This window comes from Plectropomus leopardus, chromosome 9 (assembly GCF_008729295.1).
Source record: "Plectropomus leopardus isolate mb chromosome 9, YSFRI_Pleo_2.0, whole genome shotgun sequence".
NCBI lineage: Eukaryota > Metazoa > Chordata > Actinopteri > Perciformes > Serranidae > Plectropomus > Plectropomus leopardus.
The window spans coordinates 20,268,036-20,287,018 of NC_056471.1; the positions used below are offsets into that span (position 1 = coordinate 20,268,036).

General features: G+C 43.3%; 2 protein-coding genes across 3 annotated transcripts in view; one reads left to right on the top strand and one right to left on the bottom strand.

Annotated features, from left to right (window-relative positions):
- Positions 1–18,983, bottom strand: part of macrod1 (mono-ADP ribosylhydrolase 1) — a 153,357-nt gene that overhangs the window by 100,992 nt on the left and 33,382 nt on the right. The gene's annotated exons all lie outside the window — the stretch shown is intronic.
- Positions 11,737–18,077, top strand: flrt1b (fibronectin leucine rich transmembrane protein 1b). The gene is made up of 2 exons (XM_042493073.1): positions 11,737–12,640; positions 15,317–18,077. Exon 2 carries the CDS (start codon positions 15,332–15,334, stop codon positions 17,528–17,530), a length of 2,199 nt encoding a protein of 732 aa, XP_042349007.1. The 5' UTR covers positions 11,737–12,640; positions 15,317–15,331; the 3' UTR covers positions 17,531–18,077.

The following is an 18,983-nucleotide window of genomic DNA, read 5'->3' on the forward strand; positions in this document are numbered from 1 at the left end:
TGTTGTTGTTGAAATTTAGCAGCGTTACAACTGGTCTTTGTGGTATATGTCCCGCCTCTTCTCCACTGTGATTGGATGGCTGGGTAAAAAGTGACAGCGACAAGCGGCTGCAGTGTTTTCACCAATTTTTTGTTATTTTTTTAAGATTATTTTTTGCGGGCTTTTGCATTGCTTTTATTAATATTGCAGCTGAAGATAGTTAGGAAAGGGAGAGAGAGGGGGATGACATGCAGCAAAGGGCAACGGGTTGGAATCAAACCCAAGCCACTGCAAAGGCCTCAGCTTATGTGGGGTGCCCACTCGACCAGGTGAGCCAGAGGTTGCCCCGTTTAAATCAAAGTTGAATAATTGTCAACTCTCTGTGACAAGGGAAAAAAACGGCAAATGTGCAACACACAGCACAGAATAGATACTCAACATCACCTTGCTGATGTTTGTAACAGAGTGTAAGTATGCGGCATGCCCATGGAAAATAGAAAAAAGAAAAATGGTCATTAAGTGGTCATAGCAGTTGTTAAAATACAAAATACGAAATGAACTACAGTGACACTAAGTTACAGTTACAGAACTAGTTACACTTACTAAAGTACTGCCATATAACAAAGTTGAATAAACTACTGCTCTTCTAAAGTTTAATAAAATACTGTAATAACGGAGTTTATTAAACGACTGTTACCATGTGCGAGGCAGAGAGCCATAGGAGAGAGAGAGAACCGAAATGCAGAAGCAAGTCTCATGACTGTTGCTTAAAAAAAAAGTGACAATTTATACTCGATGTTCGTTTATAGTCATTTTATCTATCCCACGTGGAACAAGCTGTGATACATTGCGTATAATAAATATATCACCCACCCCTTCTGTATTGCAATATTGTTGCTTTTCGTGACAGCCCTAATTGTCAACAAATCTCATAAAAACACCAAAGTCAACAAGCCACAGTCCTCTGTGTCGTAAAACCTTTGCATACATTTTGCAGGTGCTCACATTTGAAATGACTGAAAAAGTGCATTCAACTTCTGTGGGAACAGGAACTAGATGTTGACAAAAATGTCAGTAGCAACACTGTCACCACAAAGTTATTAATAATACATAAATAAGCCATACATTTACTCATTACAGTAAACATAAACACACTTATTTTGAGTCAATGCCACCACAGATGTCCTGCTGCTGTAAATACTCATTAGCGCATCAAATCAGTGTTAATCCAAGGCTGAAAATAGTCCCCAACAAATACACTCTTCAATCCTGTTTGAGTGACGTCTGCTAAAAACCACAGCTCTCAGCTATTTTTGATCAGTTTTTAAAGACTTTTTTACTGTAGAAACAAACAGGCTTGGGGCTGAGAAAAGTATTGGCGAGATGGAGCAACATCTTGTTGGTTTTGAATTTGTTGAGAGAGTATAAAAAAAACACCATCCTTGTCCTTTTAATCATTCGCCCACTGCAGCTAATTGATGAGGAGTCCGAGTAGAAATTAGCGGCAAAAATAAAGCCAACACACACCGGGGGGGGGGGGGGTGTTACAGACGAATGCCTCCCTTCAGATCTTTGCTGATTATCCCTGTCTGTTGCTTCCCTCATCTCTCTCCGTCGCTGCCCCTCCCTCTCATGCTAAATGGAAGCTGTGTATTGCTGCGTTAGAAAGCCAGTCACATCCCTCTCACTCTTCTTTTTAGCCCCTCTTCCAGTCTCTCCCTCTCTCTTTCTCATTTCCCACCTCTACCTTTCTCTCTGTCTATCCTTGACACTCTCTCTCTGTCTTTTTCCTCTCCCGCTCTGCTCCCTCCAGCCTTCGCTCTGTCCACGCCGACACCCTCGACTGAGCCTGCCGGAGTCACGGCCTTCACAGCCTGACAAGAATTCAGTGCCTGCATCTGTGTGTGTGCAAGTGTGTGTGTGTGTGTATCTGTGTCTTCAAGCATAGATGAAATATGAGCTGTTAAATATGAATGCGAGGGTTATGTTCCGATGCCGTGTAGTCACGTCACTCATGCATGGAGGAGTAGGGGGGAAAAAAAAGTGCACATATACACACACATATGGCGATCAGTGTGTATGACAAGTAACTGCAGAGCTTCTGTGGTATTATTCTGCATCACATTTGCTATCCATTTGTCTGTGACACTTGCCACACAAACACACACACATAGAGGCAGGCCCTGGATTCAGGCTTCACTGACTTTAAACCTTGCTCAGGCTGACAGTAATTTCTGCCTCCAAATTACATTCCAATGGCTTCATAAATCTGCTGCCTCCTCCTCCGCCTCTTTCTCTTCCACCCCCCGTCTTCCTGCCTCTGCTTCTCTATCTCCCCCTCTTCTCTGCCGTCTCCCTTCCTCTCTCCCTTTTACTCCAGCCTCACTTCATTTTTCCTGTATAAACCTCCACCCTCCTCCTTCCCACTCCGCCTCTATTTCACCATCCCTCTTTCTCCCTTCCTCTCCTTCTCCTTCCCCCCTATCACTTGTTTTCTCGTTTCCCCCCACACTCCTTCTCTCTGGCGCTCGCTCAGTAAATGAGAAACAGGGAGGCAGAGATGGGGAGGTTACGTGTGCGGGGTAGTTAAACAGTCACACATAAATCCGTACAGATACATACCTCCATAAACACACACTCACAGATGTGCTCGCAAACACAAGGAAATGTGTAAATACACGAGCACACATCCGCAGTCAAACATCATAAACAACACATTACACTTTGATTGAAAGACAAGCATTTCTGCTGCCATATTTCTGCCGTGCCTCTAAATTGACTTGCGGGCGTACGTGTGCACACACATATTTGCATGCATGCACGCGTGCAAACACACAGGGCCGTTTTAATGAGAGTGTTCATTTTACAGATAGTGCCTCTAGGTGAAATAATTGCCAATGTTGGGCCCTGATGGCTGGTCCAAGTGTTCTCAGGCCAGTTCTCTTTATGGGCCATGGCGGGCCACGAACACACCCCTCATCTCCCTCACTGCTGCTTTAACTGCTGCTCTGCTGCAGCCGACACACACACGCGATGGAGACATGGGCATAATATGCATAAGCGCACAATGTAGACACCAACTTACGCATTAACACTAAACACACACACGCTGAGGCAGAGGCCAGCAGAGAACAATAGGGCCGTCTGACAATGGGGCTCAGAGGAATTCTCTCCTCCATATTAATATTCAGCAGAGTGGATGTAGAGAGAGTATGTGTCAGCAGGGACGCATGCTCATCAACCTCGCTAACACTGGGGTTAGGCAGCCACATGATTACAAAGTGCTCAGACTTTGGTCCCCAGCCCTCCAACTATTAATCCCTAGCTCCTACTCCCTCACTTCCTAGCTCCTCGCTCCCTACAGTGCACAGAGCGAGCACGCTGCCAAGTATCACAGCTGTCACTTTTCTTTGCTTTCCATTTTCTGAATAATTCTGAACAGCCTGATGGAGCAAAGGGTGAATGGAAATGGAGATTTGATACTGTCAATTTCCCGCTGCCACCCAGTACAATGTTTCAAATTCGTGATAATGCATGCTAGAAGGTCATCTCAAGGAGAATTTGAAAAAATAAAAAGATTAGATTTTTTCTGGTAATTTTTTTATGAAAAAGGCAAAAGCATGCACTCTTTGTTTGTAGTCTCATTTGCATAATTTCCTTTCATCGTACCTCATGTCAAAGCTAAGAGTTGTGCAAGTAAACACACCTGTTGTACCAGACTCTCCTCTCTAAAGCCCTTTATATGCAGGCATAGCACTATAGGGCCGCCACAAATTCCCTTCCGTATGCCGCCTTCACATTCTTACACAGATCAAAAACAACTGGCAAAACAACAAGCATCAGGCCACTACGGTGTATGATACAGACAGCATGCTGGCATCGCAGAAGCAAAAGCGTTACGTTTAACACTGCATTGTCACACTTTTTTAATGATAACATGGCAATAACAATCATTTACCGTCCCTATTATCGCCTGTTATATGGCAGCTGATCTTGTTCTCTGCTCAGAGGGTATGGAGCTCCCAGACTTCATTGTTTTCCTAATGTGCTAACATTTACAGCCGCTGTTCTTTGAGATAGCTGCCAACTGCTATCATCTACTTTTTAAATCTCCAACAGTGGACTGTCAACACGTCGTCGAAACATCACATCAGTGCCACCCATAATCCCATCCTGCCAGCTGTTCCTTTTACACAGAGGTTGTTTAAGCGCTGTAACTACCTCCAATGCCGGCTTAAAGGCAAGAAAAATCTGTCCCTCCCATCCCGCGATCGTACCTGTTATACAGCAGGCAGCATGAAAGCATGTAATTCCCTCCTTGAAGAGGCAGTGTAAAGGGGGATTACATTTCACCTCCATCTGTAAATTGTACAAGCTGACCTCTAACAACGCACATATAAATACTCTGGTCATTTTTTTGTATCTCCATCTGTAAATCTGTAAGACCATGAATCACTCACAGCACATTTACACATCTGTATACTTATTTCAAACAGATGTTTTGCATTAAAAAGTGTCCAACACATGTCATGACTGGAGCCTCCAGTAACCGTGAGGCCATATGCATTATCTATATATGTTCATTCTTGTATATTTCTCTATTTTTGTTGCCAGTTTATTCAGCTGGGTTATCACCAGCCTTCTCCACTGTCCCACAAAGCAAAGAAAAAGATGCTAATATCCAATCATTAAAGCACAAAGCAAAGACAAAAACAAAACAGCTAAGCATTTGGACTGCACAGAAGCCACAGTGAAAGTCACATACTGCAGCGTGCCTGTCGGCTACACAGTTGTCATTGACTGGCTCACAAGAGCAGAGTGATTTCTGTCCCCCTGAGGAACGAGACGTTCTCTCTCTGCTCTCTGTTATGCAGAAAAAAACAAGTACAACAGAAAAGGCGCACAGTGGAGAGTCACTCAGGAATGTTTCTGACCTCAACACAAAATGGGTCACCTGCCCAAAGTGTGGGAATGGCTCTGTTTATTACTGCTGCTGCTCCTCACTAGAGGTGCAAGAGTTATGACAGTAAGTAGAAAGTAAAACCAGGAAATAATATGCAGGAATACTTTTGTAGGTTTCACAAAGTTTTAACTACTCAGAGGAAAATGATATGTTTTTCACTTTATTACTGAAATATTTGCTCCCTCTCTGCATCCCTTACTGTTTTACATCGCTGTAGATCATTTGCCAGCATCTCTAAATGACATTAAGTCCTAATGTCCCTTATGCTAACAGAGAGCAGTTACTAATTTGACTGTGGTTTGACTCTGGAAGGATACAGGACATTAATAAAATGAATTTTAAACATGTGGGAAGAAAGTAAATGGACTGTGACCTGAAAACCCTGAGATCATATTCTGGACAAATACAATCAATACAATCTGACAATCAGCACTTGGCAGATTTATTTTGTGAGAAAAGACACTCCATAATGTCAATCCTAGGGCTGCAAATAATGATTATTTTCATTGTTGATTAATCAGTCTTATGTTAACCATTAATCAAATGAAAAAAAATTAAAAATGCCCTTCACAAATTCATGAATTTAACATTTAAATTGCTTGTTTTGTCTGACCAACAGTGCAAAACACATTGATATTCAAAAATTCATAAAAGCACAACAAAAGCAACAAGTATTAATATTTTAGAAGCTGCAACCAGTTTTGACATTTGGGTTAAAAACAATCACTCAAACCATTAAATAATTATTTATGTCGCTACTTCACCAATCAGTTTATTAACTAAATGTTTGAGCTCTAGTGTATTCTTAGCTCGTGTACTTATCTAAATAAACATTCAGACCACAGCAGTTATCCTTTTTACAGCCAGCTCTTATGTTGCATACATATTTGCACCCATCTGGCACCCATGGACATGTAGGTCTTAAAATGAGGTGTGGTCAGGTCTGCTGTGAGGCAGCAGAGACGACTGCACCATTGACCAACAAAAACCTGCTCGAAACTAAACGGTGCTGTCCTGCTATGTAAAGGGTGCATTATTCAGGCAGTAGATGCACCTACAGGCGGGCTCACACAATGTGCATACACTCTGCTTTTTTACACACACACAGAGGTTTCTGATGGGTGAAATAGTACATCATCAATGAGGAAAATATTAATTACATTCTCCGAACTGTGAACGCAGCAGAGAGCAGCGCAGAGCCGCTGTCTCCACATTAATAGATTAAGAGCTTATTTCAGAAGCTAAAAGTTTAGTTCGTTTCCTCTGTCAAGTTTATAATCGTTTTTAGTTTTGCTGCTTAAATGTCCCACGATATTTACTGCAGAGACATTACTGCTCTTACTGCAGTTCTTTCAACAGACAGCCCCTCGCTGCTCCAATTTGCCAAATCTGCCATGTAAGTTGCACCATCACAGGTAAAGGCACACCTGGCTTTAATGGAAGATGATTGGTTGAATTTGTGTTATATCCAAAACACACCTAAGATTAAATAAAGGTGCAGTGTGTAGAATTGAGTTACATCTAGCGATGAGGTTGCAGATTGCAACCAACTTAATACTGTTCATTTTCCAAGCTTGGTGAGAACACATGGTTGCTTCCAGGTAAAAACCCAATCAGCCATATGTAGGGTCAATGTTGGGTTTATCCGCGCCATGATACTCTAGAAACAACATGGCCAACTCCTTGGAAGAGGACTCGCTTCCTATGTACAGCTCATCTATGGTAACAAAAACCTGATTCTTATTTCCAAGTGATTACACACTAATGAAAACACAGTTATGGATATTCAATTTCTGCAATTGATCCCCTATATAACTTTTTTTTCCCAATTGGGTGCCAGATGTAAAAAAAATACATGGAGGCCAGCTGCTTCTCACATCACACAGTTTTTTTTTGTTTGTTTGTTTTTTTTTATGAAAAGGTATTCAACTTCCCACCACTCCTGAAAGTGCCGGCCCTTGCTGTTGACTTTACGCTTCTTTGCTGTGGCCATTTCTGCTACCTAGCAGGAAATGTCTGCATTAGTTTGCTTATTATAGTTTTAATTTTATTAAAACTCATTAGTTCCTCCTGCATTGTACCTACTCAGTGCATGTCGTGCTGCCATCGTGAGATACAGAAAAAATGCAATAGTGAACCTGCTTGATTAACCAATATTGTGTGGCAGGCCAAATAACACAGGCTATATTTTGGAAGTCACGGGCCAATTAAAATCGGTCTGTGGGCCACAATTGGTCCTTGGGCCGAACCTTGGACATGCCTGCCCTAAATTCTACACACTTGACCTTTAAGGGACTAACCCCTCTGCCCCTTGTGACTTTTTGCGTCAGATTACGTCTTTTTTATTACTTGCAAAAGTGAAGTTGGATATGTCCTAAATGCGCCTGCGCAATCCACTTCAGACCATGCGCTATAGTTCATGTAAAAAGGATCTTATGGCTCAACGTCTTCATTTTAAAATTGTATAGCATCACAGTTAAGATGCAACTTCATATTGTACAGTTGTTGACCTCACATTGACCCACCTTTACCGCCAAAGTCAAGAGTTTTTCTAAACTGTCAGAATTTGAATGTGAAGGAGGGTGCTGCTAGAACACTCGACTCTGTCAGTTTTTATAGATTTCTAATGAGCCTGCCCTTAAAAAATCTGCCCTTATTAACATCAAAGGCTTGAAAACTGTTTAAAAGAGGAGATAAACTCAATGAGCACTCAAAGTCCTTTTGTGATCCAGTTGAATGCAGCTGCTTACATGTCAAGGTGCATCTATTCACCTGTAACAGGCTTTATGTTATCTCTTCCTTGGAGGTTAACCGTTATATTCAGGTGTTGTATTAATGTTGTGTGGCATTTAATAAGGGAGAAATTACCTTTGAAATGTGTTTCAATTGCTACAACAATAGGCATTGAAACACAGTAATAATGAACAGGAGTCCGTAATTTTCTACACCTTTCTCTAACCTTCCTCTGACAAACACTGTTTTCAGATTCAGATACTCCCATCTCCTAAATGCTCCTCACTCTTTATGCCCTGCTCTGACACATGCTCTCTAATGCTCCTTATTCGCTCCCTCTCCTCTTCCACATCACCCCCCCACCCCCCAGCTGGGCTTCTGAAAATCCATCACAAAAACTTTTAAGGACAGCCTCGACATTATACAGATAGAGCTTCACATATTGATGTCTAATGGGCAATGGCAGTGAGCTGTGGAAATGCTGCTGATGTTCAATATTCACATCTTGTCCAATGCAGGCAGACATTTTGCCTGCGGTGGGCAAAGATTAGTGAGGAGAGTAAGGGTAGTTTTGGACCAGAGTTTGCCACCAATTACGGGGACTTGTTTTAAAAAGACAGTTACTGTCATTAAAGGTGACATCTGCTTTTAATACATGACTGATGACATCCAATTAAAAGTCTTGGTTTGAATTATGGTTTGACTTCGAAGCTACTTAAAAGCTTTGCCCTCCAAAATACTAACATGAGAGGATTTAATTATTTTGAAGCATTAGACATCAATCAATGAATTACAAAGGAATGGGATTAAGAGGGTATAGCATTTTATAACATTCCTACAGCACCAAACATAAAGCTGTGTATACATCCAGACTGCCCTTGAGTCGACCATTATCTCATTTCTCCTTAAATGCCAATCACAAAGTCAATGCATTTTGCAAACAATGTCTATTTAGCATTCTCTGCCATCTCGAGCTGTTTTCATTACGCATGTTAGCCGCACTCTGCACATATAAATCAGTTTACTATGCCACAAACTGGATATCAGTCTGGGAGCTGTTTTATAAAAAGGACAATATATCTCGCCACACGCTGCCCAACTTCATCCCAAACCGGTCACATAAGTACCCCACTAAACTGCACACCCAATTAAACACATTCCTTTCCATTTGTGGAACCAGTTGAAACACCGAATCTGAAATAGAAACACACACAGTCACCCCGAGTTTAAGATGTATGGTATATAATTTAGGGATGATCTTAAATACCCTTCAGGCACACACACAAGGCTGTTGACCAACTTCTTCTCAGCTGCAGCGTGTGTCCTTTGAAAATGAAAATGAGGACGGCTTTATTTGTCTCTATTTGTGTTTAAGCAAACTGCATGATAATTTCCCAGTTGGCTATGTAGTCTACTTACTCTGGGATGAAGTGAACAGGCGAATGTGAGCAGCGGAGCAGTTAATGGCCTTGATGAATCTGTCTCTGTACACTCAGTATGCCTGATGAAAACCTTATATTTCTAAAGCCAGTGTACACTGGGGGGTTTGATTCCGCACGCAAGATACAGGCACTTAACGCGTGGTGGTTAATGAAAGCTCAAAAGCTTTGTGTGAAGAGGAAAAAAAACAGATATAAAATATGGAGTTACCTTAATGGGAGGTTTGTGTCCGTTGGGAGCTTAGTGTTGCGCATATGCAGCGTTGACCTTCAGGAAGTATTTTCACGAGGTACTTAATTTTAAAAGGTATAACCGTTCTGATGGGGATAATTATTTTGTCTGTAGCTTTTAGTATTCCATATTTTGCCAACGCTGAAATCCAAAAGTACATCTTGGGGTCTCTTAAAGACAGCTGGTATAAAAAAAATTTAAAAATGAAGACGGGAAAGCATTTCATTTATGCAGCCCTGTAAAAGCACCTAAGCTTTTATCTACTTTAGCAGTAAAGACGTAAAACACACGTAAGCTGATGTGGCAATATTTGAATATTTTGCCAATAAAGTATACAAGGTAAAGTGTACAAGTTGCATGAAAGACATTTGAGATCACTTCACATTTTATAACTGTATATATATACATATACATATATCATTTGTTATTAGCTTGTAATCACTTTTATGTTGTCATTATTTTCTGTACGTTAATTTTTGTGATCTCTTTGAAATTTTAACATTTTTTAGGTGAAGGCTTTAAATAAACCCACTCAGATTTTCTACCTCTCCCTGAACAGTACGCTATTGTTTTGTTTTTGTGTGTGTGTGTGTGTGTGTATTTTAAATTGTGCAAAAGTAAAAACAAGAACTGTTCAGGCCAGTGTGTGAACTGGCGTGTGTGAGGCTTGCATATGTCTCAGAGAGAGGACTATTCTTGTTGCAAAAATACATTCAGCACTGCAGTCACGGAGGCCAACTTGCTTTATGTCAGCACATCTGACATGATATAACCAGTTAATAACCACATCAAACCACATGCTGATATCTAAAGTAAAGGAGTGGTGAATCACCTTCATGCATAAATCATAATCAATAACCACCTGATATTAAAAGATACAAGATGGTGAAGGTACAGAAAAACTGAAATCATGATTAATAGTGTATTGTCAATTTTTATTGACACCCAAAATTTTACAAATCATGTTATTAAGGGAAGATCCTCAGCGGTGTAGTGCTATTTGTTTATGTGAAGTTGGGGCTCGTTTCAAGGTTATGGAAGAACTGTTCATACGGTGGCCCGTTTACATTTTTCAATACAATATTTATCAAGACAACTTGAGTATGAAATGAAAGGATGTTTTGCTGTCTTTTTTAAATTAATTCCCAGTGCTGTTCAAAGACTACCTATAGCTGCTACCAGTAACTTTTAAGGTGGAATGTTTTCTTGCATGTTACCCAATGCATGAGTCAATGAAAACACTTAAAATGTCAATATGACAACATATTGGCTCTCTTATGACAAACGCTGTAATGATGTTTGGATCAAGCACTTAAGATGTATATTAAATTTAATTGAATTATGCAAATTTTGAATATTGTATTTCTTCCCTTGGAACAAAAAGGTTAAAAGTAGAAGTCACAGTGTCATATTGCATCATGTCTTTGTGGATGAGCACATGCACAGTAAAATTTGGTCTATACTTTCCGAGAGGTTCAATAGCCGGTGCACTAACACAGAACATGGGGTGACTGATTTGTTTTACTGAGGAGTCTGCAGTCTGTCTTGGGTCAAAATATAGTAAGAGATGAGTGAGAATTACAGTTCTGCAATTAATAAAAGATAGAGTTAACGAAAGACCAAAAACAAATGCTTTCTGTATAAAAATTTTCTATTGTATATCAGCTGCCATCAATTAGACCGTACCCAAAAAGTTATGTCAGTCGCAGCACACCAAATACCACAGCCAAAGAGCACCTCAGTGGACATTGTCCCTTTATTTCTAGTGTTGTCTGTTGTAACCCTATAACATTACAACTTGTGTTGTACCCATAGCTCTGATGGGGTCAAAGAGAGTGTCCCAGCCTCCTCTGAATAGCTTCAACTTGGAGAAAAAAATAACGGAAAGACTTTTTAGAGCGCTTCAGCAGCACTGCACCGTAGAGCTCATGTTTTATAGGAGGAGCCAGGCTCCCCTGCAGTTTTCACCCGGATTCAGCAATATTATATTGTATATTTAAAGCCATTGAGCCCCTTAAATTTGGGCTCACTTAATACTAAAAGCTAGTTAAAGGGCTTAAAACTGACTGACTCTTGTTATCCATTTTTCATTTCTTTTGTTACAAACAGCCCTTTGTGTGCGTTTTAAGACGGATTTTCCACTTTACAAATTTCTTAAATACCTTAATTCATCTCTGAATGAAAAGTCTTATACTGTATTTGTCTGCTGTCTCCTCTCAGGCTGGCACTCACTAACACTCAGCCAGCTGTGCTGCTGAAGCCAACACCAGAGACGTCTACCTTGAGGATACTAGATGGCCGTCCATCTCTGCTAACCTGTGGGGGAACTTTTCACACTGAGCCACGTGACTGATCATCACAGCACTGCTCTGAGCAGACTACATACAGTACGCACGGCCAGCGTGCTTTGCTGCCTCTGAAGATCATCTGTGTGAACTGAAAAGGAAGCGATCAAAAATTTAACAGAGGAGAGTGAGGCGGAAACTGAGAGGAAGGAAAGAAAGAAGCCTTTGGACTCTTACAGCCTGTACTTTGCACCGGGCCAACCTGTCCATCACAGCCTCAAACATACTCATTACCACCACTGAACTGTGAAATCTATGTTGTAGTAATTGTTATAATACAACTAATAACCGTAAGGACTTCTTGCTGGATTTTTCTGAGCTGTGGAAATCCCACTTATTCTCTCCTTGTTGCACATTAATTAAGCCCACTACCTGGTTATTGAAAGCAAGTGTAGCACAGCACTGTACTATTTTTGCATGACCCACTGCTTGCACGAGTATCCAGGATTGCTTTTGACTTCGAAGAAGGACCCTTGAGCCCTCAACCATCTTCTGACTGTCTGCCCAACTGTAGCATTTGGGTGTGGAGCAGTGGTTTCAGAATTAGGCCTCTGGACGCTCATTGAAGATGACTTGAGTTGGCAGGCCTAAAAGCCCCTTACCCCAGAGAGAGAGAGAGAGCTTGGCAGTAGGACACACACACAACACACAAATGTGGGTGCCGAGGCGGCTTTGAGCCATGCTGGTGTTGCTGCTTGCGGAGCCCTGGAGTACAGGCTATCATCATCCCTATCATCATTCACCCAAGCTGAGGAAGATTCAACGGCCCCGAGGAGCAAGGCTACACTTGTGAACGATTCAAAGAAGACTGGGAAACCGCGCTAACACACAGAGATCCACAGATACATCCTCGATCACAAATACAGACACACCAACACAACTCTCTACAAATCCTTGATAGAAGAAAAACAAAGCTGCAGCGTACGTGAAAGGCACAGAGACTGAGCAGGTTAGCAAGCCCTCTGCAATCACACCCTGGGTCGATCAGACCTTTTACACAAACACACTCTCTTCCTGCATCCACCGCAATGACGAACACCACACTTACATCTCGCTTTCAGCTACATGATAGGAAAAAAAAAATAAACACACAAGCTCTGTGCTCTCACAAAGGCTTTTATTTCAGATCATGATTGAAATGTTAGGGGAGGGGGCGGCGTCGCAAAGGGAGAGGAAGGCGAATGCGGAGGCGAGAAAGCTGAGGCCTAGAGGGAGTGAGAAAGAGAAGGTGGGGAAAAATAAGAGGTGGGGGGTCTGCTGCATCTAAATGAAAAAGAGAAACTAAGTCGCCACGAGGGAGCGAGAGACAGGAGGTCTGGGCAGGAGGACTGAACCAGAGCTGATTGATCCAATCTCGCTGTGTAGGAATCAGCGGACGACTGTAGAGGAAACGATAAAAGAGGATTAGAAAGAGAAAAAGAGACAGGGGAGGAGTGAGAGGAGAGAGAGGAGGAGGGTGACTGCATGGACACTTCTGTAAACAAACCTGGGAGTGGATATAATGAAAGATTATGAAGGAGAGGAGGTGGCGGTGTATGGATGGGAGATGGCTTGAAAGATAAAGATGCGGAGAGAGGAGAGTGCCATAAGGGAGAGCGACAGTTGGGCAGAGTGAGAGAAAGAGGCAGGGAGGAAGACAGAAAATCTAAGGATCATTAAGAGGACGTGTGGATAGGAAACCTTGGCATGTAGGCAAAACACACATACAGGTTTGTGCCAAGAGGATATTTATGAAAGGGAAGTGGGGATAGCGTGGCACCGAAGCATATGCTAGTTGATATTCATAGAGCATTCCCAATATGGTCTCAGCTCCTACCTTGACACTCCCTCTTGTGTGCATGTGTTCTCCTCCCTTACTTTCTCTGTATCTCAAATGCTTGGAAATAGTCGAGATTTAAGCTAAAAATACCGTTAAGAAAAGAGAAAAAATAAAGTCTGGGTCCATGCCTAACTGCACGACACACACAGTCTTTTCCACCCAAACATATCAAATGCTGCCTGTGTCGAGCCGAGACAGGAGCTGGTTGTTGTTGATGCAGATCTCTTTCACACACACACTTATAGAGGCACAAACAAGCATGAGCAGGTACACAAATGCAGCTATTTTTTACACCTAAAAAAACAACACCCAACCATTCTTCTTTTTGCAGCAAACTCAGTTAATACTGACTTGAGTCTTCACTGCCAAGAACTCCTTTCCCCTCTCCTCCACTGACTGACTGTCCAACTCTCCATCTGTCTCCTCGCCTCCATCCCTCCCTGCCTGCCTCCGTCTCCTCTATTGTTGCCATCTCTTGTTTGCTTTGCATGGATTTTGACTGCAGCCAAGGGGCAATTTTGCATGTAGCACTGAGCTCACATACAAACACACACACACATATACATGCATGCATGCACAGAAAGGGAAGGAGAAAAAAAAACTTGCCTTTAGAGGATTTGTTTATCAAATGTGCTGTCAAATCATGTAAGACATTTCACGTCAGGGCACATTTTCCAGCCCCGGGCTACCCAAAAGAAAGGATTCAAACAAGAGTACACCACAATGTAATTTCCACTACTTTCACTACTGTATATTATTCATATTCTATAAATAGTCCAACATGAATGTGAGTGCATGGAGATCATTTTTATCTGAATTGTAAATTTATGTTATTGATGTTGGTGTCAGGGATTCGCTAGGAGACAAGTCATAAAACATCTACCGAGGAACGTATTAATGTTGCAGAAAAATGCTTCTCTGTAAAACATCTTGCTAAAACATTTCTGGGGATTTCAAGACCGCTTCCCTGAATAATTTATAGAAATTTCACGAACAATAACAACCAAGAGAAAGCATGCATTATACATGTCATCTTGTACTGAGACTCTGTTCTGTATGTGAATGCCTTGTGTTCAGTGTGTTTACTTATTTGTGTGTACATTTCTCTGTGTGTGTTTTGGTCATGACCTCAAACAGACACCCTTTGTTTGTGAATATGCAGTCAGCAATCTCTTTTTATTCATCATCTGCAAGTACTATCTTTATAATTTCATTGGAGGGTCAGATATTGCACAGTTTACTTCATTTGGTATCTTCAAAGCAATCAACAGCACTGTGAGCAATTAATCTGATTTCCTTCTCCCTGATCTCCCCTCCATTTTAGTTTCATGTCACTCACTCCATTTCAGTTAATCTCCCCCAAAGAAATTCTTCCTCCCTTATTTTCTCTCCCTGCAACTGTCACTGTCCAATTTTCTCCATCTTTGTCATCCTTTTGCTTTTTCCGATTCTTGTAATCTTCCTCGCCCGCTCACTCAACCCTTCATCGCACTCTCTGCCTTTAAATGTCCATTTGTCTTCTGCTTGGCCGCTCTGACCCATATAACACTGGACAGCCCATATAAAGCATATCTGCCTATTCAACCCCAAGATCTTCTCCACTTTCAATGAAAGAAACTTTACTTTTAACAGCAGGTACAAAATACTCCACATAAGTTGAGGGGCTTTAGAGATTAAGGTGGTTGTCCTTTGGTTAATGACTCTTTCTACTTTCTCTTTGAATGTAATGAGTTATTTTGATTTTATAAATTGTGCCTGATAGCCTTTGTGCTTGTTTTAATCCAGTTTCTCCTCTCTTCCACTCAGGAGCTGTGCACCAACATGGCAGCTGAGAGTCTTGCTGAGCTCCGCGATTGGCTCTTTCTGCTCCTCCTGTGCCTCACCTTATTGGCTGAGGTGCTAGAACTAGCGGCAGCGGCAATTGCCATGGAGACGGGCGAGGGAGATGAGGGCATTGTTTGTCCCTCAGTGTGCCGCTGTGATGAGGGTTTTGTCTACTGCAACGACCGTGGCCTCAGCATAATTCCTCCACTACCATTAATGGCTGCCATCCTCTACTTGCAGAGCAACCGGCTGAGTAACGCCGGCCTGCCGCCCTCACTGGAACGCAGCACTTCCATACGAGTGATTTACCTGTACGCCAACCAGTTGGATGAATTCCCTATACACCTCCCGCCTTCGCTACGGGAGCTCCATTTGCAGGATAATAATATACGAACGTTACCGAGATCAGCACTAGCCAAGTTACCATTACTAGAACGTTTGCACCTGGATGATAACTCTATATCCACAGTTAGCATCCAGGAGCGAGCTTTTTCTGGGACTCCACGGCTTCGACTGCTGTTTCTGTCACGGAACCATCTGTCGAGTATCCCTGCTGGCTTGCCAGCATCCTTGGAAGAGTTGCGACTAGATGACAACAGGATCAGCACCATCCCCACACATGCCTTCCGCGGGCTCTCCTCCCTGCGACGCCTGGTCCTGGATGGGAACTTGTTGGCTAACACACGCATTGCAGATGACACCTTCTCCCGTCTCTCCAACCTGACGGAGCTTTCGCTGGTCAGGAATGCCCTGCAGTCACCGCCAGTTTATCTACCGTCAGCTCACCTTGTGCGACTCCATTTGCAAGACAACGGGATGACTCATATACCACGTGGGGCGCTGGACGGGATGCGGCGGCTCCAGAGGCTGGACCTGTCAGGAAACAATCTGACCACTCTCCCACGAGGACTTCTAAAGGACACAGAAAGCCTGGAGCTGCTACTGCTGCGAGGGAACCCCTGGTACTGTGGCTGCAACCTTCGCTGGCTCCACGCGTGGCTGCACAGCCGTGGGGCAGGGGTGACCGTCAGGGGTCTGACCTGTCAGGGGCCTGAGCCTGTAAGGGGACAGGCCCTGAGAGACCTAACCTCCCTGATGGAGCAGTGTGAAGGCCCTCCTGCAGGTCCCAGTACTGGCATAGGGGTGAACCCAGCAGAAAAAGATGGAGGAGGTGAAGATGGTGTTGGAGGGGAGCAAGCAGTGGCTTCAGTCCCCCACGGCAGCACAACCACTTCCTCTCTGCTGGTCCCCACACAAGGTTCCCTCTTCACTCTGCGAGCCAAGCGGCCGGGCCTTGTTATGCCTCTGCCTCCTGGTGAAGGTGGACAAGTATCTGGAGAGGCTCTGGAGCTGACTGTAAAACCTCTCTCTTCGGACAGTGTACTGGTGAGCTGGCTGTGCCCGCAGCCGGCACCCTCCTTCCGCCTGTCGTGGCTGCGGCTGGGCAGCAGTGCAGCTCTTGGTTCCATAACAGAGACTCTGGTACCTGGAGAGAGGAGGCAGTACCTCCTCACCCAGCTCACCCCTCGCTCCCATTACCTCATCTGCTTGCTGCCACTACGACAGGAAACTTCGTTTGGGGGTTCCAGCATGGGATCATCTCGAGTTAGCAGCATGGACACGGACACTAAAGACTCGGCCCCAGCCTGCGCTCAGATAGAGACCGGAGACGCTCTGATCAGCGCAGGAGGGGACAGGTCAGATAAAGAGGGACAGGACTCAGAACTAACAGCCCTGCCACTGGCTGGGATCATAGGGGGTGCCACCGCATTAGTAAGCCTGCTTTTAATCTTTGGCATCTTCTGCTGGTACGGACAGAGAGCAGGGTACGTATCTGGGGACTCGGGCTCGTACAACAGGGGCCGGGGTGGGAAACATTACGATGACTATGTAGAGTCAGGCACCAAGAAAGACACTTCCATCTTAGAGATCAGGGCCCCTCCTGCAGGGTTTCAGATGACAGCTATGGCTCATCAGCCCCTGCAGCCTAAGCTGGAGGATGTCACCTACATCCACACCATTTTCCCCTCCTCCTCCTCTTCCTCCCAAGCTAACGGGACCTACCGGAGCAGTCACGGAGCAGGCAGCCTCAACGGCACCATCCTCAGCCAATCCAGCCACCATCACGTTACTTATGGTACCAATCGTGGCTACAGAGAGGGTGGCATTCCCGACATAGATTATGCCTACACGTGATGATATAGGGACGCACTCCCTGAGCCACGAACGGCAGGCGCCATTTCTATGATGACGACCTCTCGGCTGGTGGCTGTTTTGTCCTTGGTTTCCAAAGTACCCTCTGTGCCTCTGCTGGTTCAATTCTGATTGGTTTGCTAGGTAGAAAAGACTGGTTTCAGCTATCTTGATTGGACTATTGAGTGACAGAAGTAACAGTCCTGCTATACTCTACTGCTGTATTCTACATTATACAGTAGGTCCTTCTTTCAGCACTACTTATACTTATAAATGGTTACGTTTTCTCTTTTGGGTATCTCAGTGTCTTTCAAACCTACTGTTCTTCTCAGCTCATAATAATACACAGTAACTTATTTGAGGTTGATATACTAGGCTTAGCTGATTTAGCAGGAGATATATTTATAATATGAGGAAAAGGCACTTGATGTGTATAGAGATAGCTCTCATATCTTCCTACCAACTGTAAGCTCTGTGCTGTATAGATAAAAGGGATGACAGAGGGAGAATCAATGGTTGTTATAACCCACAGATGACAATGCATCATGGTTGACATGAAAAGATGTGTTTGTAGCCCCCTCCTTTTCCTCTAGTTTACTCCCCTCCTTTTTAATTTTTCCTCCTTTCCGCCTCGTTTTTCTTTTTTTTTTTTTCTTTTTTTTTTGGGCTGAGGCTCTTTCCTTTTATTTCTCTCGTGTCTTTTGTGGTGCCGTGAGCAGAGGACGACTTTGTTCTCGCCAAGGGAGCTGACAGCAGTGATAACAGTTCTGACAGAGACGGGAGACTCAAACCACAGCATGGGGAGACTAATGAGAGGGAGAGGGAGAGAGAAAGAGGGAGAGAGAGTGAGGGGGTGATGGATGGATGGATGGAGAGAGCAGAAAATAAGACAAGGAGAGAGAGAGAGAGGGGGGTGCTTTTTTGTGGAAGGGAGGCACTGAGAGGTGTGTTGGCTTAAGGCAGAGTGAGGACTGAAAATGATAGAAAAAAGGAAGATAAGTGGCAAAAAAAGGGCGTGTGACAAATGCAGTGGCAGGAGGTAAAAAAGCAGACAAAAGGAAAAGAAGATGAGGGATCCAGAAGGGATCGGGCGGGGTGAAGAAGAGGGGTGACAGCTGGAATAATGTGACATCATCATCCAAAAAATGGCTTAAATTTAACCCACTACTGCACTCAGCAAACACCCAAGATAACAGACTGCACACTTTCTTCAAGGACCGATGTTTTAAAGACTCACTGAACAACATTTCTTGGGCATTTTTCCACCTTGTTAACAGTGTATCATCATTACATTTGCATTCCAGCATTTGTCGAACAACACAAAAAAGACAATCAGAGAACAAAAAATTAAAATGATTGCCAAGACTTCAGGACAATTCTTGAGAAGAACAGCTATTAAAAATCTCCCTCTCAGAATTAAGAAAAAGTAATGCATGTACCCAATTTCAATTGTGGT